Source organism: Hemicordylus capensis, chromosome 6 (genome assembly GCF_027244095.1).
Source record: "Hemicordylus capensis ecotype Gifberg chromosome 6, rHemCap1.1.pri, whole genome shotgun sequence".
Taxonomy (NCBI): Eukaryota; Metazoa; Chordata; class Lepidosauria; order Squamata; family Cordylidae; genus Hemicordylus; species Hemicordylus capensis.
In genome coordinates, this window is record NC_069662.1 from 168981889 (window position 1) to 169005904 (window position 24016).

General features: G+C 53.0%; 1 protein-coding gene across 3 annotated transcripts in view; it reads left to right on the forward strand.

Annotated features, from left to right (window-relative positions):
* Nucleotides 1–24016, forward strand: part of PTPN23 (protein tyrosine phosphatase non-receptor type 23) — a 49558-nt gene that overhangs the window by 15127 nt on the left and 10415 nt on the right. For all 3 annotated transcript variants that reach the window (XM_053260248.1, XM_053260249.1, XM_053260250.1), the window contains 17 exons: nt 32–108; nt 2682–2731; nt 3716–3847; nt 4644–4724; nt 4999–5130; nt 5717–5764; nt 7984–8040; nt 9168–9226; nt 9694–9773; nt 14009–14123; nt 14577–14642; nt 15898–16043; nt 16789–17109; nt 18152–18306; nt 19439–19590; nt 20038–20217; nt 21131–23441. In XM_053260248.1, coding sequence (XP_053116223.1) covers nt 32–108; nt 2682–2731; nt 3716–3847; nt 4644–4724; nt 4999–5130; nt 5717–5764; nt 7984–8040; nt 9168–9226; nt 9694–9773; nt 14009–14123; nt 14577–14642; nt 15898–16043; nt 16789–17109; nt 18152–18306; nt 19439–19590; nt 20038–20217; nt 21131–23441 — 4162 coding nt within the window. The remainder of the gene's footprint in view (nt 1–31; nt 109–2681; nt 2732–3715; nt 3848–4643; nt 4725–4998; nt 5131–5716; nt 5765–7983; nt 8041–9167; nt 9227–9693; nt 9774–14008; nt 14124–14576; nt 14643–15897; nt 16044–16788; nt 17110–18151; nt 18307–19438; nt 19591–20037; nt 20218–21130; nt 23442–24016) is intronic.

Sequence of the window (24016 nt, forward strand, 5' to 3'; positions counted from 1 at the left end):
CAGCCACCAAAATGGCCCCCTCTGTTTGCAGGACTGAGATCTTCTCCGGCAAGACCGTGACTCACGAGGACATCAAGTATGAGCAGGCCTGCATCCTGTATAACCTAGGTAAGGCCTTTTGAGCCATCTAGGGGTAGACAGGTGCCCTGGGGTTTTAGAGGAAGCATCCTGTGGCACATGGGACCCAAACAGGTTTGTTCAGCAGGAAGTATTTTGGCACTGATGGCGAGAGCGGCCTCTTCCTGTTTTGGCTTAGCCAAGAGGCTGCAGGCCTCTTCAGCTGACTGGGCGACCATCATTGGTGCTTCCGTGGCCCATGAGGCTAGATTTCGCTTCTGTGCTCTCAGTGCAGCAACCCTCAAAAGCTGTCCGGAGGCTGCAGCCAGGGGCCACCAATATTGACTTGGCTGAGGTGCCAGTCACCAGGCCAAGTCAACTTCCTGTGGTACCACTTCCTGTGGTCCGTGCAGAGGGCTGTGGGGAGCAACTCGACTGCAGCTTGTTGTGTGCCGGGATATGCAGTTCTTTTTTTTTTTTTAATGGCCCCTTTGTCCCTTTGGGGACAAGAAACCATCTTATTTCTTTTTCTACAAGCTTTGTGAACTTGTTGAAAAGCAGTAAGTAAATATTTATAATGTCATCTTATTCTGGGGGCTCCCCCCGCCCCGCTCCACCACAAAGCAACAGATGGACCTTGTGCTGTGCTTTGGGGGCATTTGAAATACAGCAGAGCTGGTGGTGACCACAAAGCCTGGCTGCCCTGGGGTGTGTGCGTGTGCGTGTGCGCATGCGAGTGGCGGGGTCGGAGAGGGCAGAAAGTCAGAGACAGGAATGTTCGTGTGCACAGTCTTGGCTACAAGAAGCCGTCCTGTCCTTCCAGCTGCAGCGGTCTTTCTAGCCGAGTCCCTGACTGGCTTTGGGCCTCTGTGTTGTTTTGAGATGGCTAAACTGCAAGACTGTCACTACCTGAGGTCTTGCAGGTGCCCCAAAGTGCCGCCCAGCACACCCAGCACCACCACCACTGCTGCTGTCTAAGGCCACTGCCCTGCTTAGCCACGTGGGGTTCTCGACTAACTGAGGGCCAGGAACCCGCCCTCAGCTGGCCTGTCTGTGCTTGAGGCAGATTTCTTCTTCTGCTGCTGCTGCTGCTGCTGCGGAGGCTCTGATGGGGAATTGGCTTGCTTTTCAGTTACAGCTTGTTGCGTCTCCTCACCCTTCAAGTTGGAAAAGGCACACATTTACTTTCTTGTGACTTTCCACAGAGAAATGGTGCGGGGGAGGAGATGTCAGAGCCGACCTTGCTGGCTCTGAGCCTGCTGCTGGGGGAGCCACGGCCGAGCCGACTGGGCCGCAGGGAGCCCTTTGTGTCAACACCGGAGACAATTGCGCCACTGTCTCTCCCGGCTGCTGCAGATTTGGCCGGGCCCTCAGCATGACCGGGGGGGGGGGCAGTCATTCCCTCGAGGGCCTGTGCTTGTGAGGGGAAGCTTTGTGGGGAGCGGGAGGAGCAGCTGCCTCCCGGCGGGTCTGCCTGGAAGGAAGGCTTGGCCTCGAGGTCCAATCTGGAAAGGCCTGGCTCTGGCCGGACGCGGTCCAGCCTCTCTGTGCCACCCCCGAAACCAACCAAGTGCACGGGAATAACCCTTCCTGCGTCCGCTTTGGTTGGGTAGGACCATATTCGTGCTTTCGAGTTACGAGGAGGCTTTTGCCAGCTGATGCCTTGGAGGTTTGGATCGCTTCCAGCCATTTCCTCAGTAGCCACCTCTGTCCCCACAAGGCTCACACTCGCCATTAAGTCTGGGTGGCTTGCGCGAACAAAGGAGGGCAACCCCCCAATCACAGCTCCCCCAATCGCCGGTCCAAATGTTTCTAGCGGCTGTTGCTCCCCTTGCAGGTGAGCCCCGTTATCCACGTGGATTATTTTCTCCACTACAACCGCGGACAGCAGAGCCACAGAGAACAGGGCACTAAGGGAATGGGAATGGGGTGGTTTCGGTTCCTGGAGGCTGGGGAAATGGGCAAAAATAGGTGGGAAATGCCCTACCATGCTCTGTGGGTCTCCAGCTGCCCAGGAATGCCCCCCACCCCCACCCCGCAGGCCTGAATTCCCACATTTTTATGCAAAATGGCTCCTTTTCTGAAAATGGTTGTCAGAAATGACCTCTGAGGTCATTTCCGGACACCACAGATTCACGGAAATTAACCCTCCCCCCTTATGCTGAGGTCGGGTGTCAGTTACCCGATCGCGGATACGTGGAACTATGGGTGTTGGGTCCGCAAATAGTGAGGTTTGCCTGTAATCACAACACAAACGACGTACTTGGTTCTCTTCCCATCCCTCTCCTAATTCTGAGAGCACAAATGTTGGAGAGTGAACATTAGAGCCAGGGTTCAGAACATCTCTGTGGTATCGTTGCCTTCTGCCTTCTTGGGCCTTGCAGAGTTGGGCCTGCTGTGGAAGAGCCCGGTGGTGGTGGTGGCGGCGGCAGCGGCGGCAGCAGCCGCCGCCATCCCTCTCCCCTGCCCTCAGCTTGCATGTCCCCAAGGTGTGTGGTGTGCGGCGTGCCCAAAGGGGGCCTGAAGCCCTGTGACGGGGTGTCCTTTCCATTGGTCTGGGGCGTCCAGCTCTAGGCCAGAGGGGTGCTGCTGACCCTCACGCTTTCCTCCTTTCTGCTCCCCAGGTGCCTTGCACTCCATGCTCGGGGCGATGGACAAAAGGGTGTCTGAGGAGGTAAGGCACCTGTCTTGGGCTGGGAGGGAAAGGCCAGCAGAGCGAGGAGGAGGAGGAGGAGGAGGAGGAGGAGTGGGCAAGGAGGTGGCCAGGCTGGCAGAAAAGACTGGAGGCTTGACACGGCCACTTCCTGTTCAGCCCTGTGGAAAGGCCAAGTGGAGTGCGAGTCGGCTGACTATTTTTATTTATTCATCTTTATATAGTACCTGATGTGTATCCTTAGGTGGTGTATTTGAAATTATGTACAACAGGCATAAAAACAGAATAAAAACAAAAACAGTTCTAGAGAATAAATAGTGTTAAATTAATTTTGACTAAAAGCCTGAGAAAGCCGGTACATCTTGAGGGTCTTTTTAAAAGCAGCCAGAGATGGAGAAACTCTTATTTTGACAGGGAGCGTCAAAGGGGCAGCCACAGAGAAGGCCCAGTCCCAAGTTGCCACCAAACAAGCCAGTGGCTACGGATGCGCATGGAACCAGCGGTCCCCCAGTGGGCCGCTGCTGCCCATGACTGGCACACTCCGTTTGGTGTGGGAGATCCGGAGGGGGGCCAGCTGGAGCACTGGGCTTGGGAGGGACCCCTTTGTGTCCAGTCAGGCACGTGCCTGTGGGCATGGGTTAGGGTTCTTATGCACGAGGATCCCTTGGCCTGGCCTTTGAAGGTTCTCTTTTCCAAAACCGCTCTCCCCCCACCCCACCCCCCAACCTCTGCTAACTGGGCAAAGAGGCCCCTTTTAAGGTGGTGATTCTCTTTATTGAGCAGGGGGAGAGTAACTGGCCCTGTCCACCCCCAGCACAGAACTTCCAGCGACTGTTGCTGGTGTCTGTCTTTTCTTTCTTTTTAGGTTGTGAGCCCTTTGGGGACAGGGAGCCATCTTATTTGTTTATTATTTCTCTGTGTAAACCGCCCTGAGCCATTTTTGGAAGGGCGGCATAGAAATCGAATGAATAAGTGAATAATAATAAATAAGCTGTTGCCTTGTAGGGCATGAAGGTCTCCTGCACCCACTTCCAGTGTGCAGCCGGCGCGTTCACGTACCTGCGGGACCATTTTCCTCATTCCTACAGCGTGGACATGAGCCACCAGATCCTTAACCTCAACATCAACCTCATGCTGGTAAGAAGAAGGGGGAGGGCAGGGGGTTTCCCTGGGCACAGCCCACCCTCTCTGCAGCAGGAACTGGCCTCCGGACCTGTTGCCTGCCTGCCTGCCTCTGGAAGCCAGATCCAAGAGAGGCCATGCGACCTCTCTGTTGGTGGAAGGGGAAGCTGCAAGCTTTCAGGTGGGACAATGCTTTTCCCCTTCTGTCAACAAACCTGCACGAGTGAGGATCTTTGAGTGGTGTCATTGCTAGCAGAAGGGCAGACTACAAACTGCGTGAGATACTGGTATTGATCATTTAGCCAGTGCCATCAGTATACACAGTGCTGGGTGGGTAGAATGAAGAGGAAGGGCTTTCCTTCCTTTTGAAGTCACTTGTCCTGCAGTGTTAGGTGAAGAGGGGCAGAGAACGTGCTTCAGATTCGAGTGTCATCCAAAGGAGGGTGGGAATTTGGTTGACCTCGATGTTTTCTGTGGTTGAAGCTGCAGCCAAAAGGGTTTAGGGTGAACATCTGGATGCATGTCCCACCAGTATAGACAGCTGTTGACAGAAGAACTGTGCTGTGGAATCTTCATTATCCATGGAAAGAAGGGGATCTTTTTAGGTGGGGTTGTTGGGGGTGACCTCTGAGTCACATCAGACCTTGGGATCAATGTTCTCTCTGGAGCTGAGAGCAGTTTTTCTGCTTTAGGAAAAGGATTGCTTTAGGAAGGATTCCTTCTGCTGGGTTAGGTTTAATAACCCATAATCCCCCTTTGTCGTCCTGTGGACAAACTCTGTCCACATTGCCTTTCTTCTTTATCCCCAAAGGGCCAAGCTCAGGAGTGCCTCCTAGAGAAGTCGATGCTGGACAATCGAAAGAGCTTCCTTGTGGCCAGAATCAGTGCCCAGGTAAGCAGTTCAGGCAACCCAATTGAAGTGTCTGAAAATGGAGTGAGAAAATATTCCAGTAGCTCGAATGGGTCAACGGTTGAAGGCTTCCAACTGTTTGTGGTGAGCAGATTGGGCGACTGCTGCCCCAAGTAAGGCCTAACATTTGTTCCTCAAGTTTGCTCTGCCCACACGGAGTCACACACACACACACACACACACACCAACCACCCCTCTCCCAAACCTGCAAGGCTTCAGGCATTCTTTCCATTTGACTCTGCTCTCCCTTCTCAAGGTGGTGGATTACTACAAAGAAGCTTGTCGGGCTTTGGAGAACTCAGAAACAGCCTCCCTGCTGGGGAAGATCCAGAAGGACTGGAAGAAGCTGGTGCAGATGAAGATCTACTATTTTGCAGCTGTGGCCCATGTGAGTGTCCGATGAAGCTGCCTGCTGCGGAGTCAGACCCTTGGCCCACCTCGGTCAGTACTGACTGACAGCAGCTCTCAGACAGAGCAGGGTCTTTCCCAGCCTCACCTAGAGGGGGTTGCCAGGGATGGTGGCTGGGTCCTGCACTGGCGGGCTGTTCTTGTTCCGAGGCTCCCACCCCACCCCCGGACCTTTTGGTTGGTGCTGAAGCATCGAAGGTGGGACTCCCCATTGTCTGGGTTGTCTCTGCTCTTGCTGGGATGGAGTGCAGCTTGGTGCTCTGCTGATGTTCAAGGCATAAGGTGTGTTGGTGTGTTTGCCATGCCCTTCCTCGGAACGCCAGTTCCACCAACCCACCCTAACTTATAAAGATGTCTGGGAGGATGCTTTCATAGACTTCTTCAGTCTTGCTTTTTGGCACTGATCACTTCCAGTGATTTCAGTGGAGAGGTTGGAGTGCGTGGCAGTGTGAAAATTCTCAGGCAGAGTGACAAGAAAGGAAAGGAGGCAGAGTAGAAAGAAGGCAGAACATGACTGGGATCAGTCCACTCTGTCCATTTGTGCCCCTGCTCTTCTTTCCCTACAGTTGCACATGGGTAAGCAGGCAGAGGAGCAGCAGAAGTACGGGGAAAGGGTGAGTAGAACCGATGCCTTCTGAAGGCCAGGTCTGTCTGGAATGGGTGGGGAACCAACTCTGCAGGCTGCCGTTGATGCCGGGAAGGGCGTGCCTCCTGGCCATTGAGGTCTGGCCGGATTTCATGGAGGAGAGAGAATTCTCAAGACTGACTTAAGAGGCATGAACAAAATCCGTGTAGGAGATGAGGTGCTGGGGAAATTGGCCCAGATCCAAAGGGCTCCTTCCGGAGTGTGCCCAAGGCTTTGGAAGTGCCCAGGGGAATTTTGGCTGTGCACAATCATGTCATGCATTGCTTTTGAAAGCACCCCAAACTTGGCCTGCTCTTGGTTGACACCATTGGGGGCATACTGGAGGAGGAGGAAGGGGAAGCTTTGGATCCTCAAAGGGGTGGGGGCTCTGCAAAGAGGAGAGGGGCGTACATTCCACTTCAGGAGATTTTAGCTGTTGGCAAAAGTGATGTTCAATAGGTCGCTTAATTAGGACTTAAAAATGGATCCCCTGTAGGACCAGCTGCCCAGTCACTCATCCTTTTTAGGAACTTTGCAGTCAGGGCTCTTTATCTTTCAGTCTCAAGTATGGCAGCTGACGGAAGAGGGCAGGCTTTAGTGTTGCAAAGGGAAGAAAACGTGAGATGGCAAACATGAGTTGGTGGCAGACAGTGAGAACAAGCAAGGGTACCGTTGTTCAGGAAAGCTCTAATGGGAAGAAAAGGAAGTTTTGTACAGGGATTCGGAGGCGATGGGAGGTGTCCTGATTGAGGCTGGAGGGGAGAGGCTGGGATGGGTACTGGATGCTGTCCATGGTGCTGAGCCATTTAGTGCAGAATATCCATTAATCAGGCTTGTGTCAGTTCTATACCACAAATGATCCACTCACGTGAGGCCCAGGAGAGAGTCTCCAGTAAGACATTAGTTGATTGCATGTATTCTCTCTTTTTGCAACATTATTCTGGTATGGAGTCTTTTTTTTTAAATGCTGCTTGTTGGAGGAAAATGTAAGCCTATGTCTGGGCTGTCCCACTTCAGATAGCGAGGGAGGGTTCATGTGAGCAGAGATGATGCTGCCTAAGACTGAGTCAGACCCTTGGTCTATCTAGCTCAGTACTGTCCACACTGACTGGCAGCAGCCCTCCAGGGTTTCAGGCAGGAGTCTCTCCCAGCCCTGGCAGGAGATGCTGTGAGGGATTGACCTGAGGCCTTCTGCATGCAAAGCAGATGCTCTACGGCTGAGCTGGGGAAGAGAGCTGGTCTTGTGGTCGCAAGCATGACCTGTCCCCTTAGCTAAGCAGGGTCCACCCTTGTTTGCAAGTGAATGGGAGGCTAGAAGTGTGAGCACTGCAAGATATTCCCCCTCAGGAGACTGAGCCGCTCTGGGAAGAGTATCTAGGTTCCAAGTCCCCTCCCTGGCAGCATCTCCAAGATAGGGCTGAGAGAGACTCCTGCCTGCAACCTTGGAGATGCTGCTGCCAGTCTGTGAAGACAATACTGAGCTAGATAGACCAGTGGTCTGACTCAGTATATGGCAGCTTCCGATATTCCTGTGGTTCCTACAGCTAATGTGATTGGGGAAGAGCGGTGGGGACTGCCAACATTCTACCTCTTTGGCCTTACCAAGAAATAAATTGTGGGCTTGGCTGAGACTGACCCAGGTGGACCTTGCTCTTCCCTAAGCAGCCACTCACTATTTCAGGAAGGTCTTCCTTGAGCTCTGCAAACCCTGGTTCAGTTCAAACCAAGGATATAGGTTTCTCCTCCACAGTGTAATATCAGCTGTAGAAAATGGCCTTTCTTGCCTTGAAAGAATTACTGTATTTTTTCCTAAAGTCGTGGCTTTCTTTTAACTGAATTGGAGGAATGTTTTTTTGTTCATTACTGATAAATCCTGTGTTCAGCGTCCCAGTGAGAGTAAGGGAGTGTGGTTTTCTCTCTGGTTGGCAAAAGCAGTCTTGGCTTTCTCTCCCTAGAAGGCCCCACTGCATTTTGGGCTATTTGTGTGAGCATTTGCCTGGCCCATTCTATTACTTTCCATTTTCAGCCAGGTGGCTTGAAAAAGTCTCTGGTTGGTTTACGAATATGGCAAATATTTATATATCACAATTTTAAAAAGAAAGGTAGACACCAGCAACAGCTGCTGGAGGGATTCTGTGCTAGAGATGGAAATGGCCAGTTGTTCTCCCCTTGCTAAATAAAGAGGTTTGACCTCTACCTCTCTTGCAGGTCATCTACTTTCAGAGTGCTCTGGATAAACTCAATGAAGCCATCAAACTGGCCAAGGTACTGCTCTTTCTTTCACTTTAAAAGGTAGTCCGTATGGAATTCTGCACTTCTGAAATCCTGGGTTCTGTGGCCACAACATCCAGAGTTTGCAGAAGCCAAGTGGATGTTTATAAATCTTTTTATTGTGACAACTTGCATTGTCAAACTGACCTGGGGAACTGACTCCGAATACCAAAGCTTTTCCTCATAACTGTGAAGACTAGGGAAATGCTCTGTCCTCCCCGCCACCTTCAGTTGACACACATTTTTTTGTATTTGGGCATACCTACCCCTCTTGAGAGTGGGGGAGAAGCAAAAAAGCAGTGTTTTGCAAAGAGAAATCTTAAAACTAGTAATGACATTGCAGTGCCCAATGAACTAACAATGAATTTGCAGTGAACACTTCCAGGCTCTCAGATAAACATGCAAATCTACTAATTTTAAAAATTACTGAGTTGTAAATGTCAGATCAGGGAGGAGGCAGAGGTGGGGGGCATGTGGGATTGGGCCATTTTTGTCTGCATGCTGATCCAACCCCATGTTGGGCTGCCCACAAGCAGTGTAGGAAGGGCCTTCTCCACCTACTGCCATCCAGCAGCTGGTGTCCTCACATAGGAAGTTGCCGTATTGAGTCAGGCCATTGGTCCATCTAGCACTACACCAATTAATAGCCACTTTCCAGGTTTCAGACAGGTCTTCCTCAGCTCTATCTGGAGATGTTGTCTGAGATCCACTGCATGCAAAGCAGATGCTTTCCCACTGAGCTATGGTCCTTCCCCAAACCCAGAGGTGTCCTGCCTCCTGCAGCTGAATGTTCCATTTAACTGTTGGAGCTAGTAGTGGTTGGTAGCCAGCCTCTCCATGAATGTGTCCAACCCCATTTTAAAGCCATCTGGTCCTCATCACCACATCTTGTGGCAGCAGATTCCATAGATTAATTATGTGCTGGGTGAAGAAGGACTTTTTAAATGTCCTGAACCAACTTCTGATTTCTAATTCCTAGTATTGTGTGGGCCCTTTTTCACCAAATCACAGGGATTGTCCATCTGCCCTCCAGGCCTGATATCTGTAGAAGGATCTCTGTTCAATAAAGTAGGTAGGTAGGGGTGTGTGTGTGTTTAAAAATATAACATTTCTTCTTTTAGGGTCAGCCGGAAACTGTGCAGGAGGCTCTCAGGTTTACCATGGATGTCATTGGAGGAAAGTGAGTCTGTGCTGGTTGCTTGTGCTCTGTCTTCTTGCTTCTCCTTCCCAACTTCCTAATGCTGCACCAAGAGAACCCACATTGCAAGCAAGGATAATTGTGGGCCTGGCGCCATCTATTTTGTTCCCATGTGTAAAAATTTTCAAGTCATTCCAAATGATTTGGGGCTCGGGGGTACTGCTTGCTGACCCTGCTCCCCAAGTCTGGCTTCATTGAGGTCTTATCCAGCAGTCTCTTTGCACTCTGTCCATTGTATTGATTGTGGCTGCAATTCCTTTAGATCCAGGGGTGCAGGATCCTTAAACTTGCCTTCCAGAAAATGGGCAGCATTGGTATCTATGGACTGTTTGAACCTTCTGTAAAGCTGATGGTTGTGAATTTTTTCTCTGGACCACCCAAGTCGTGCATCAGCCTGCTGAAGGTGTCTCCCCTCAGCTGTGGCCTTTTGGTTTCTTTTCACTGTTCAGGTACAGCTCTGCCAAAAAGGACAATGACTTCATCTACCATGAAGCTGTCCCTGCCCTGGATACTTTGCAGTCAGTGAAAGGTAAAGTTGGTGGACTCTGTAGCTACCCCTGGGCCTTCTCTGCCTGCATGTCTTGAGCAGGGGAGCAGCATTACAAGAGGCAGATGGAAGGCCCTTTTCAGCATAGTGCAGGTGTTCTCAAAGTTGGGTCCCCAGACCATGTTGGAAAACCCTCATCTTTCCCTAAAGGCCACTGTGACTTGGGGTGATGGGAATTTTATTGATTGATTTGATTTATATACTGCCCTTCCAAAAATGGCTCAGGGCGGTTTACATCAAAATAAAACAATTAAACTCAATTAACAATTAAAAACAAAACTATAAAAACAGCCTAAAACTAATTAATAGTTAAGATAGATAGCTTTATTTCGGTCATTGACCAGCAATAATAATCAAACAGCAACTGCCAACAATAATCAAATTGTGAGTTCCTGACGGATTTTACAGACTACATAGCAAAACCTGGCCACATTCCAAGACACTGTGTCTTTAAAATTTGACAGCAAGTAATTTAAATAAAACTCATCAGTGTGGCCAGGAAATTCCATTAAAAACGAGGAAATAAAATTGATTCGAACATCCTTGTAGAATGTGCAAAGTAATACGTGTGCAGTTGTTTCTATATCTCCCGAGCTGCAAGGGCAGAGGTGGGCTGAGTATGGTAGTTTCTTGAACTTCTCCTCTAGATCTGCAGTGGGGAGTCCATTTAGCCGCGCAAGGGTCATGGCTCTTCTGAATTTTGCTGCTGTTAAGCTGATTAGGTATTCAGCAGGTTTTACGTCTGAAAACTGATTACCTTTATAAATCCCTCTGGGCAGCTTAGCTGACTCTTCTTGCATGTCTATAGCAAATGCATGCTCTTTGATGACCCGTATTGCTTGGTCATACCCCATCCTGATAAAATTAACAATTAAAACAGTTAAAAACCCTGGAGAACCAGACTGAACATTTACAGCAATTAAAAACAATTTAAACAAATTAGAAACCCTGGAAGGCCAGGTCAAACAGATAGGTTTTAAGGGCTCACCTGATTTCTACTGGAGTGCATTCCACAGCCACGGGGCAGCTACAGAGAAGGCCCAGCTCTGAGTTGCCACCAGACGAACCAGCGGTAACTGGAGGCGGACCTCCTCAGATGACCTTAATGTGCAGTGTGGATTGTGTAGAAGAAGCTGCTCTCTAAGATATTGTAATCCCACAGAACTCTCTGCCATGGGATATGGTGATGGGCACTAGCTTAGAAGGCTTTTAAGAGGAGCTTGGGCAAATTCATGGAGGACAGATCTATCAGTGGCTACTAATCTGGCTATATAGGCCACCTCTAGCCTCAGAGGCAAGATGCCTCTGAATACCAGTTGCAGGGGCACAACAGCAGGAAGGAGGGCATGCCCTCACCTCTTGCCTGTAGGCTTCCTGCGGCATCTGGCAGGCCACTGTGTGAAAAAAGGATGCTGGACTGGATGGGCCCTGGGCCTGATCCAGCAGGGTTGTTCTTATGAGGTCATCCTAATGTATGGCTCTTGAGATGTGGTTCAGAGTTGTATCCACCTCCATTTTGCACCTGGCTCCCTGCTGCCTTGGCTACTAGGAACATAGGAGGCTGCCTTATACAGAGTCAGACCCATGGTCCATCTAGCTCAGTATTGTCTACACAGACTGGCAGTGGCTTCTCCAAGGTTAGAGACAGGAATCTCTCTCAGCCCTCTCGGAGATGCCAGGGAGGGAGGCTGGGACCTGCTGCATGTAAGCATGCAGATGCTCTTCCCAGAGCGGCCCTATCCTCTAAGGGGAATATCTTACAGTGATCACGTGTAATTACCCATCCAAATGCAAACCAAGGCAGACCTTGCTTAGCAAAAGGAGCAACTCATGCTTGCTACCATAAGACCAGCTCTCAGATGGTGGTTCTTGGGGTTCTGGTGAAAGGTAAAGTAGATCATGCAAGCCAGTAGGGTGGCCACACCTGTTCTGTATGCCAGTTTTGAAAAATTGGACGAAGAATTACCAAAAGCATTGACTGTCCAGTTGACAAGGTCCTTGCCCAACTAGGAAATGTTTTGCTCACTCGTTTAGTTGTTTGTTTAAATACTTGTGTCAGCCTTGATTGTATAGAACCATTTCAGACTGGCTTTAGAGCTGGATATGGGGTTGAGACAGCCTTGGTTGGCTGAATGGATGACCTCTACCGGGCAATCAACAGAGTGAGTGAGACTCTGCTGGTTCTTCTGGATCTCTCAACGGTGTTTGATACCATCAATCATGGTATCCTCTGGATCACCTGTGGGAGTTGGGGATAGGGGTCACTGCTTTGCAGTGGTTCTACTCCTATCTCTCGGGTAGATTGGAGATGGTGGAGTTTGGTGACAGTTGCTTCTCAAAACAGAAGCTGTTATATGGAGTCCCTCAGGGCTCCATTCCACCAATGATTTTTAATATCTACATAAAATCGCTGGGTGAGGTCATCAGGAGTTCTGGTGCTGGGTGTTATCAGTATGCTGATGACACCCAAATCTACTTCTTCATTTCATCATCATCATCATCATCATCATCAGGAAATGGCATTCACTCCCTAAATGCCTGCCTATAGGCAGAAATGGGCTGGATGAGGGATAACAAATTGAAACTGAATACAAGCAAGACGGAGGTGCTCATTGTGGGGAATCATAATTTGAGGGATGAGTTAGATCTCCCTATGGTGGATGGGGTTGCACTCCCCAAGAAGGAGCAGGCACGCAGCTTGGGAGTACTCCTGGACCCAGGCCTCACTCTGGTATCTCAGGTGGAGGCTATGGCCAAGAGCGCTTTCTATCAGCTTTGGCTGATTCGACAGCTGCATCCATTCCTTGAAGAGGATAGCCTCAAAACAGTGGTGCATCAGCTGGTAACCTCCAGGCTTGACTACTGCAATGCGCTCCACATGGGACTTGCCTTTGTACGTAGTTCGGAAACTTCAGTTAGTTCAAAATGCAGCAGCCAGATTGTTCTCTGGGGCAACCTAGGGGAGAGACTATATTATGCCTGTTTTAAAACTGTTACGCTGGCTGCTGACGGCTTGGGTCAGGGTTACCTTAGAGAGCACCTTCTGTATGATCCCCACTGCACGTTAGAGTCATCTGAGGAGGTCTGTCTCCAGTTACCACCAATACATCTGGTGGCAACTCAAAGGTGGGCCTTCTCTGTAGCTGCTCCTGGGTTGTGATATGTACTTCCTGCAAAAATCCGTAATCTTAATTCAATATTGGCCTTCAGGAAAGCCCTTAATCTGTTTGGCCTGGCCCTCCAGGGTTTTTAAACTGTAAATGTTCTGCCTGGTTTTCTAGGGTTTTTAAACTGTTTTAAATATTTTAATCACTAATTGGTTTTATATTGTTTTTATAGTTTTTTATTTTAACTGTTAATTGATTTTATTTGTTTTTGTTTTAATGCAAACTGCCCTGAGCCATTTTTGGAAGGGTGGTATAGAAATCAAATAATAAATAAATAAATAATATAGCAACATGTAGGAAAAGTGGGCTACAGTATTGTTGCAGTATATCCTTAAGAATGAGCAGGGCGGGGGATGGGGTGACGAGAGCAGAAAAGCTAAATGTTTATGAGAGCCTTGCCAGTCACTGGAGCTCTTTCAAATGTGGTAGGAAACGGTGTTTACCATTTCTGGGGATCCCACTGAAAACCCGCTTGTGGAATTCTCTGCCACAAGATGTGGTGACATCCAACAACCTGGATGGCTTTAAGAAGGGTTTGGGTAACTTCATGAAGGAGAGGTCTATCAATGGCTACTAGTCTGAGGGCTACAGGCCACCTCCAGCCTCAAAGGCAGGATGCCTCTGAGTACCAGTTGCAGGGGAGCAAAAGTAGGAGGGAGGGCATGCCCTCAACTCCTGCCTGTGGCTTCCAGCGGCATCTGGTAGGCCACTGTGTGACACAGGATGCTGGACTAGATGGGCCTTCTGGGGCCTGATATGACAACTGGACTCCTGCATCTCGACTTATTCCCATTTTAAACTGTTCTGCAAGAACAGCTCATGTTTCCCTAAAGCTCTTCTCAGTATTATGCCAGGCTAGCAAGTTGTGCCTTCCTCAAAATAAAGTAGGAAAAGTAAGTTACTCAAAATGATTCAGAAAATGCAAGATTCCCCATCCTAGTCCAACTTCAGTCTTCCTGCTGGCACAACAGCAGTTTCGGAAGCTCGTCCCAGGAGCCCTCTGGGGGGGCCTCTCAGTGTCTCCTTAACAGGCTGTCATCTTGCCCCCAGGTGCCCCACTGGTCAAGGCCCTTCCCGTCAACCCCACAGACCCAGCCGTGACCGGCCCGGATATTTTTGCCAAGCTGGTTCCCATGGCTGCTCACGAGGCATCTTCTCTCTACAGGCAAGTTGTCGATCACACTGCCTGACCTCAGGCAGCTTTGCATGCTGGGAAGCTGTTTGGCCGACCAGCTGATGGGCAGAAGGTGGGTGGCTGCCTTTTGGTCAGTTGAACTGGCCAAAGTGCTGAGGTCAGTTGAACTGGTTGTGGTGAGAGGGTGGGAGAAGGGAGATTCCTTGGCAAGTCTGGGTTTGGGTAAACCATTCTCGAGAGGAGGAGTTGCTTTGGGTCAGCACTGGTTTCATGTTTGTGGGAGCAAGGCCGTGATGTCCAGAAGCTGGGATATGCCACATGGGTGAGGCATGCCGTGAAAGTGGGTATCCTTGGGTCTGATGGAGTAGCAGAGCCTCACCACACCAGAGGGCTACAACAGCTGCTTGGGGCCTCTAGTGTGGAGGGGCCTTTTCCGGAAGCTGTATCTTGATACTAAAATGTTCATCATCCTTCTTTTCTCAGTGAAGAGAAGGCCAAGCTGCTGAGAGAAGTAATGGCCAAGATCGACTCAAAGAACGAAGTCCTGGAGTACGTATGCAATGAGAGGCAGATTGGGGGTGTCAAGGGCTATGCCTTTGCTCACAGGTCATGGTTGTCTCATGGGGTGTTCAGTTGCCTCTGATGGCACCCCCAGGAAAGTGGTAGCCTGCCAGGGGACCTGGAGCTTTAGTGCACTTGTCCTGCTCAGCTGTCTTTCCACATACGACTGGTTCCTGTATTTTGGGATCAAGCTGGCCATGACGCTGGAGGCCTCCTGCCTCCCTCTTGCCGTCTGGGCTTTGACTTGTGTGCATGAGTCACTCAGGGGGGCTTTGGCTCTGCGGTGCGCCTGTGCTTTGTGCAGGTTGATCTGCTGGAGGCGGCTCCTGCTTTGCACCAGGGGGCGCTCATTGGAAACGCTCCTGCCCCACTGCTCTCTTCCAAATGAAGGATGTCCAGGACTGGGAGCATCATCCCACTCCATCGAAAGGGAAGGGCTGACTTGTACATGGATGTTTGTCACATTATGACTTCAGCCACAAGTGATTGACTTGTATTTGAGGATGGGTCATCATTCCGTATAAACTACATGTATGCGAAGCTTCCAAGTTCTAGCCATCAGGTGGTTGGGGGTGTGTGGGAGAGAGGTGCTGGGGAGAGAGAGGGTGGGCTGGATGACTGGGGAAGCCACACTGAAGCCTTGGGAGATGCAGAGTCCTGGCTTGCTGGCATTTGCTGGATTAAAGGGAAGAGTATTATTGCTGATTCCGGCTAGAGAAAGAGCCCACGTCACTGGGCTGGCTTTGAAAGCTTTAATATGATCATAGACATAAACACAACCAATTATACAACATTCAGATAAGAAATCGATCATACAGTACACCAACAGAGCAGATGTTTCATGGCAAGATCTAAAGGGTAGAAATTAATTGTTGGTGGATCTTATCAGCGGCTGCACAAAATTTAGTTACCTTGTGTGTGATAGATTTCTTTTCTGCCAGAAGACGTGTTGCATAAAATTAGGCCGGGGGAATATAATAACAAGGGAGTGTTATATCCTGGCTTTCACCAGCCAAGAGGGTGGGAATCCCATCTGGTTCTGTGTGAATTGGAAATGCAGCTCTGCAGGGTCTCTACGGGTTTCTCTAGTGCTGGAATCCTTAAGTAGAGCCTGCTGTAGGTATTTGATGCTGTCCGTGGTGCTGAAACATTCAGTGCAGGATATCCATTAATGGTTGGGCAATGGATGGTGGAGCCTGCAGACTGGTGTGGCCCCTCTCCTGATGACTATCTCTGTTTGTAGGCAGTTCATGGACTCCCTGCAGCTGGACCCTGAAACGGTTGACAACCTGGACATGTATAACCACATTCCCCCGATCTTGATGGAAAAATGTGCAGCACTCAGCGTGCGCCCAGAGACTGTGAAAAACCTCATCCAGTCCATGCAGGGTGAGCAGTCAGTGTCCAGGTCTCAAACAGAGGTGTTTGGGGTTCAATATTTTTCTTAAGAGTTCTCAGATGTTAAGAGTGAACCTCTGAAAGCTGATGAGGGAAGCAGTTTGGAGATTTTTGATAACAGAATTTGTTATTGAAGAACCGCACCCTCCTCCCCCTCCCCCCCTTCCTCTTCCTCCTCCTTTGGGGGTGGGGATTTATATAACTGTCTAAAAGCCTCTGGGTTTTGAGCAATTTTTTGTCATGCCATAGCTTATATATGACACTTGTGAATATGGTGGTGGTGTGCAGGAAGGATTCCCAACCTTGAGCCTCCAAATGTTGGACTACAGCACCCATCATCCCCAGATACAATGCCAACATCTTCTGGGGACCCAAGATTGGGAACCCGAATTCCAGGAAAAAGAGTCCCTTCCTTTCTGTGGTTCTAGCCAGAGGGGGCAGAATCTGTTGCTGCAAAACTTGGCCTGTGTTTGGCACGGGCTGCTCTCTGCAAGTGTCATCTGGCTGGAGAAAAGGGGGCTCCCTGAACGTGGGGCTGGGCTTCCAGACAGGCCTTGATTCCAGCCCCTCCTCCTCCTGTGTGTGTGAGGGCTTCCCAGAAGGGAGGGGGAGCCCGCCTGTGCTGCTTGGCAGCCTCTCCAGTCCCCTCGCTGCTGCTCAGAAGCTCAGCCGTGCCTCTGCCACCATTGGCTCTCCACCCTGACACCTCTTCCTCCCCCCACCCCGCCCTATCCAGTGCTTTCTGGAGTCTTCACAGATGTGGAAGCGTCTCTGAATGAGATCAAGGAAGTCCTCGATGAAGACAAAGCCCAGGAGCAGAAGCTGCAGGAGGCCCTGGGGAAGCTCCCCCTGCAGCAGGAGGCCCCTCCCAGCCCCTCCGCTGGCCTGGGGGAGGTGGCCAAGGAGTGGGCCAAGTACATGGAGGTGCACGAGAAGGCCAGCTTCACCAACACGGAGCTGCACAAGGCCATGAACCTCCACATCAGCAACCTGAGGCTTCTCAGCGGGCCTTTGGAGCAAGTGCGAGCCGCCCTCCCCGCCCCCAGCCTGACAGAAGGTGAGACGCACACCCATCGCTGCTGCCTCCTCTTCTCATTCCCGGGCACACCGATTCTCGGCCTTGTTAGGCTCCACAGTGGTGGTGGTTCTTCTAAATTGGGAGAATCCCCTGACAGGATTGTTTCCCTTCTAGTGATGACGAGTGGCGTGTGTGGGGGTGTGCGTGCGTGCGTGCTATAGTTTGGGTGTGGGTGTGGGGAGGGGGGAGCCCATAATATGCCACTGAATGCAGAGCACAGTTTCTTAAGAATCTCAACTCCCTTCAGTTTTAAGCTTCTAGGCTTTGTGTTGTGAAGTCCACGGGCACATAGGGTGGTGGTGATGATTCAGAAGTTTCCTTGTCTTCCCCATTCCTAGCCGAAGTGAAGATATTATGCAAAACAGGAAACATTATCAACCTATGTCTGTGTGCGCAGTGTATTTATGCAAGTTGCAGGATTCAGCTGGCCTTGGTGCAGAATCTTGTGTTTGTGTGTTGTTGTTGTTATTATTAATTCGATTTCTATACCGCCCTTCCAAAAATGGCTCAGGGCGGCTTACAAAGAGAGATAACAAACAAATAAGATGGCTCCCTGTCCCCAAAGGGCTCACATTCAAAAAAGAAACATAAGACACCCACCAGCAACAGCCACTGGAAGTACTGTGCTGGGGGTGGATCGGGCCAGTTACTCTCCCCCTGCTAAATAAAGAGAATCACCACGTTAAAAGGCGCCTCTTTGCCCAGTTAGCAGGGGTCACAGAGCCCCTACAAAGTCACATCCAGCACCCTTTAAAGCACATTAAAATGAAACTTTACCTCCACTCTGTTCCATGGGAAGCTCTAGCTTTTGTGTTGTGGAGGCATGGCTAGCCAGGAAGATTCCCGAATCCTTTCACTGTGTGTTTTGGGTCCCTTCGCTTTTGGCCCCTGTATCAAGCTGGCATGACTCTAATCCATCGTTTCTACCCATGTTGCTTTTGCTGTGTACACCTGATGTTAGGAATGGGGGTATTGGGGAGAGTTTCCAGCTGCCATTGACCAGCTGCGTCTTGCCCCATAGAGGACAAGCAGGTGCTGCAGAACCTGAAGCGCATCCTGGCCAAAGTGCAGGAGATGAAGGACCAGCGGCTGTCCTTGGAGCAGCAGCTGCGTGAGATGATCCAGAAGGATGACATCACCACTTCCCTGGTGACAACAGACCGATCTGAGATGAAGGTGAGCTACTGGCGATTTCCTTTACCTGCAATCTGGAGAGAGGGGTGTGGTGGGACAGAGTTGATGGGAGGGGGCAGGGGCACACCTAGGCAAAACTGGTGCCTGGACTGCCCTTGCTGCGAGACACACCCACCCACCCCATCATGAGGCCCCCCCTGCATTTTGCTCCCCAAGGTCCAGGGGCTAGAGTGCCTCTGTGTGGAGTGGGGGGATAATCAGCAGTGCGTTTGTATTTCCACCAAGGGCTCTGGGGTAGCTCAGATTATTTCTTCTGTCATACCAGCTGGCTCTTTCAGTGTCATGGTCTTCGATCCCCAAGGAGAGTGTATTGGAGCAACAGTAAAATGGGCTGGGAAGGCTTCCTCCTCCTTCCATTTGTGGCTGCCTGAGGCATGCTGGGAATAAAGGAATGGCTGCTGAGTCATATCTTGGCACCTTCTGGCCCTGCCCTGGAGAGTCTTTTGAGTCCACTGTTTTCAAAATCCAGTTAACAAACCAGCGGCAGTATCTCTGGGTCTGGTTCTAGTCGCAGTTGTGCTGACTCTCGCAGACTCACCATCAGTTCAAGCAAATGTTGGTGTGTGCTTCCTTTCTCTGTCAGTTGGATGGACACATGGTTGCAGTGACCTTACGCAGACAGAGAGAGGAGACAGTGGCGAGTGATCCAAATGCTCCTTTTCTCCCCGTTCTCACTTCCAGACCACATAATCAGCATATGCTAGGGACCTGCAAGCCATTTAAGAAAACAGTTACATTCCAAATGTGTGCTGGCTTTAGCATAATATAGTCTGCTCCCACACCAAAAAACAGCGCTGGGAAACTCTAATCTCGGGAGGGCATTGCTCTTCTCTCAGACCAGACCCTTCTGCACAACTGCAATTTCCCAGGATTCCTTGCAGAGCAAGATGCTGAGATGGTTGCCCCAACTTAAGTCTGTAGTGTAGATAGGGTCTGAATAAAAAACACACCCAATGTTCCTCCTTGTTCTTGGGGGAAACCTCAGATAGCCAACATGGCTACCAACAGTCCATCTTACTGATCGGCTGGCCTCTCTTTCTCCCAGTGCCCAGAAATTCCTCACGGGTCCCCCTGCTGGGTTTATTCATTTTTAAGCTTCTCTTCATTGTGGCAGAAACTCTTTGAAGAGCAGCTGAAGAAGTATGACCAGATCAAGGTCTACCTGGAGCAGAACCTGGCTGCCCAGGAGAACATCCTCAAAGCCCTGACGGAGGCCAATGTCAAGTACGCGGCTGTGCGCAAGATTCTGGCCGAGGTGGAGCACAAGTGAGTGGCAGCAGGGAAGGGCTTCAGGCATCTGTAGCATCCACGGGGTTGTTAACTGAAGGGTGTGCGGGTTACTAAACGAACAGTGGAACTCCGTGAGGTGGGCAGGGCACCAAAGTAGTCCTGGGCTCAAAAATGCCAGGTTCTCGGGCTGGCCCAGCAGGCTAGAACCATCAGCCCCTTTCTCCAGCATGTGCTCCCCCCTCCCCAGGAACTGCTCCCCTTTGCAAGGAAGTGTGTTTGGGGGAGGGGGGTATTTCTAGGAGCAGGACTGGCCAGTGTCCGAGGACCATCCTGGGCAGCCCCCGGGAAAAGGCCAACAAAGTCTGCAGCTCCTCAGGCAGCAAGGTCCCTCCTTGGCTGAGCTCTCCAGGTCTCCTGGCTGGGTGGCCTCCATGCACCCAGTGAGCCCCTCCCTGTCTGACGTGCCTGCCTTCCCTCCCTCAGGTGGAACACCACCTTGCAGACCCTGGTGGCTTCCTACGAAGCGTATGAGGACCTGATGAAGAAGTCCCAGGAAGGGAAGGATTTCTACGCTGACCTGGAGAACAAAGTGGCCAAGCTGCTGGAGAAAGCCCGGGGGGCCTCCCAAGGAGCAGAAGCAGCCAGGCAGCAGATTTTGGAGAAGTAGGTGGCCTCTCTCTGCGGCTGGGCATCGGGGAGGAGGGCGGGCTCAGAGCTGGCGGGCTGGGTTTCTGCTGGTCTGTCGTGTGTTTCAACAACAGTCTCCTAAGCGGCTTACAGCAGGGGTCCTCAAGCTTGGGACCCCAGATGTAGTTGGACTGCAACTCCCATCATTCCCAGCTGCAGTGGCCAAAGGCTGGGGGTGCTGGGAGTTGCAGTCCAACAACATCTGGAGACCCAAGCTTGAGAACCTCTGGCATTCAGCTACCACTTCAGATTGGCCCCTACGGATAGAATATGATGGCAGCCAGGTACCCTATTGACCAGCCGGAGACAGTCGTGTTGGCCCATCCCTGAGAGGGGCTGCTCAGGCAGCTACAAACCAACAAGCTCAACGCGCTTGTGCTGTGAACTCACCAAGAGCCTTGAGCAAGCCTCCCCCCACCACACCCCACCTTGCTTGCAAGATGAAGTGGGGAAGACCTGTGCACGGCCCCGATCTCTTTGGGGGAAGGGTTGGCCATGAAGGTCTTCAAGACAAGGCCTTTGTAAATGGTTGGGAAACTTCCGTTCGTTCCACTGCAGCAGCCAGCTCGGTCTCCGGGCCTTCTCGCAGAGACCATATCATCATACCTCTTTGAAAACAGCTACACTGGCTGCCAGTATGGATGGATTAGGGATTGAATGGAGAAGCGCCTGTGATTGGCTTGCGCCCGCTCGCTAGGCTGCCTTGGCTGGAGAGCAGCTGGCCGCTCAGGTGCGGCTCCCTCCTTGCCAGGGAGGGTCGGGGATGAGGAGGCTCCCGAGGGAGGCCCTGTGGAGGGGGGCTGGGGGCGGGGTCCCTGCCGGTGGGGGGGTGAGCTCCCGGGCTGCCCTCCTGCTCACAGGCCTGCTGGCTCTGCTCTTGTCCTGGCAGGGAGCTGAAGAAGAGGCCCCCGCCCAGGCCCACCACCCCCAAGCCGGCGCTTCCTAAGACGGCCCTGGAGCTGGACCCGGCTGCCGCTCGGCTGTCCCTCAGCGCCCTCTCCCTGGCCGACCTGCCCGAGGAGCTGCGCAGCTTGCCGCCCGAGGTGCTGGCCGCTCACCTGGCCCAGCTGCCTGCCGACGCCCTGGCCGCTCTCGGGATGGACCCTGCCCTGGCCGGCCCTGGCCTGCGAGGAGCCCCAGGCCCCGAGGCTGGCGGCGCAGCGAGCAGCCCTCTGCAGCTGCCCATGGCGGGCCTGCCCAGGCCTCCCTTTGGCCCGGGCCCCTTCATGCCCAGGCACTACCCCCCAGCCAGACTCCCCGGCAGCTCCGGACCAGGCCCCTTCCCGGTGGGCTCCGGGCCCCCTCCGGCGTCCGCCCCTCAACTGGCCATGCCTCCTCTCAGCTCGGCTCCTTCCCTGGTCTACCCTCCGGGGGCTCTCCTCCAGGGCCCCGGCGTGGCCCCCCTGCAGCCTGCCTACCCCAGGCCCCAATTGCCTCCGCAGAGAACTTCCCCGCAACACCTCCCAATGTCCATCTCCGCCCCAGGGGCCGTTTATGGCATGGGGCAGCTGGCCCCTACCAGTGGGGCACTGCCTGTCGGCCCCCATGCCCCCCTGAACGTCCGGCCCCCTCCCCTGGCTCCCAACCAGTTTGGCACCAGCAGCTTCCCTTCCCACACCCAAGTAGTCCGGCCAGCCACCACCACTGTGGACAGCATCCAGGCCCCCATCTCCAGCTGCAGCGCCCCCAGAGGCCTGGCCAGCCCACTCCCTCACTGGTCGGGGCCGCTTCCTCCTCAGGGAAGCTTCCTGGGGGGCCCCCAAGGGCCAACGGTCCAGTTCCCCTACAGCCAGGCAGGCGGTGCCCGTCCCTTCATGCCGCAGGGGGGGGCCACGCCTCCTTTCTCAGCTGCTCAGCCCCCCCAGGGCTTCTCCCCGCACGGGCACCTCCAGCCGGCCCTGGACAGGCAGGTTCGGCCCCCGCCGGCCCCCCAGCCCTTCCCGCCTCGCTTCCTCTCCCAGGCCCAGATCCCTCAGCAGCCGACCTTCCAGCCCCCCCACTTCACAGCCCAGCTTTCCGGCCCACAGACGGTTCTTAGCCAAGTTCCTGCTCAGCCCCCCGGTCAAGGGCAGCTGGCTGGTCAGCTTGGAGCCCCCCACTACCCCATGCCTGTCCAGGACACGCCCCCCCACCTGGCTCTCCCTCCACACTCCGGGGCCTTGGCCTTCCCCACCACGGGGGCTAGGGGGCCCAGCATCTCGGTAGGCATGATGGGGCCAGCTCAGCCGCTGCCCCTGCACCCCTCGCTCGCCCCCACCGCCCAAGTTGCCTTTGGCTCTGTGCCCCCCGGCAGGCCCCCAGGCCCAGCTACAACCCAGATACCTCCCGGGGCTCCCATGGGCCTGGGAGGCCCTCAGCCTCCCCCCGGGAGCCAGCCCATTCCTCACCACGTCCCGCCCGCGCCCAGCCCGGCCCTGCCCCAGCTGCCAGGCGGGGTGGGGGTGCCGGGGGCGGCCTTGCCCTCCCCAGCCCCGTCGCCTCAGCCGTCGCTCAGCATCCCGCCTCCCTCGCTCCTGCCTTCCTCCGGGCCTTGCCCGGCGGGCCCGCTCCCGCCAGCCTCCTTGGCCCCCGGCTCTGCTCCCCCGCTCGGGCAGGGCTCCTCCGAGGCCCAGTTCCACCGGCAGAGCTCCTCCACCGACGACCTCTTGTCCTCGAGCCCCGAGAGCCAGCACGGGGGGGCCAAGCCCTCGGTCAGCCAGCCCCTCCTGCAGCCAACCAAGGCCGACGCCAAGGACGGCCTCAAGCCCAAGGCGGTGCAGCTGATTGAGAACGACCCCTACGAGAAGCCGGAGCACCTCCGGAGGCTGCTCTCGGAGCTGGGGCGCTTCCAGGACGTGGTGGCCGGGCTGGAGAAGCCGGCCTGCGCAGGCGGTGCCAGCGAGCTGGACAGCCTCTGGAAGGAGCTGCAAGAGGCCCAGGAGAAGGACGCCCGGCAGCTCTCCATCGCCATTGCCCGCTGCTACTCCATGAAGAACCGGCACCAGGACTTCATGCCCTACGACAAGAACCGCATTGTCCTGCATTCGGGCAAGGATGATTACATCAACGCCAGCCAGATCGAAGACCTCTCCTCCTACTGCCCCACCATCATCGCCACCCAGGCCCCGCTGGTGGGCACCGCCTCCGACTTCTGGCTCATGATCTACGAGCAGAAGGTGTCGGTGATCGTCATGCTGGTCTCGGAGCAGGAGATGGAGAAGGTAGGAAGGGCAGAGCAGCTGCCGGATCTCTCGAGGAGCCACGCGTGTCTTGGTGGCTCTTTCCTGAACTTCGCCTCCTTCCGTTTGTAGGAGTCTTTCTTCTTTGGCATAAGCTACTGGGGACCATCCTTGTCTGAGGCACAAGCCATGTCCTTTGCCTGTCGTCACGCAAGGACAGGCTCTTGAGACCATCCATTTCATTTCAGGGGACTCGCCTTGAGGGTCTTCCCGGGGGATTGTGCTGTTATTGGCAGATGCCGCCTTTGATTAGGTGCCACCAAGTCAGTGACGACTCTTAGCGACCACATAGATAGACGGTTGCCTTTACCCCCTCTTGTTTTCTCCCACCCCCCACCCCCGCCATAAGGCCTAGCAACTTAACCCCTTTGAAAAACACGAGGTGAGATTCATGGAGGGTCCCGTGAGATGCACCCGCTCCTGCAGTCTCAGCCATCATTTAACCTGTAGCCCTTCTTGGGGTGGGTAGTCTGTGCATTCCCACAGATGTGCATCTTCCTGTGTGGCCTTCTAGAAAGCCCTGGAAGACTTGCGCCTTGCCTTGTGCAGCTGCACAC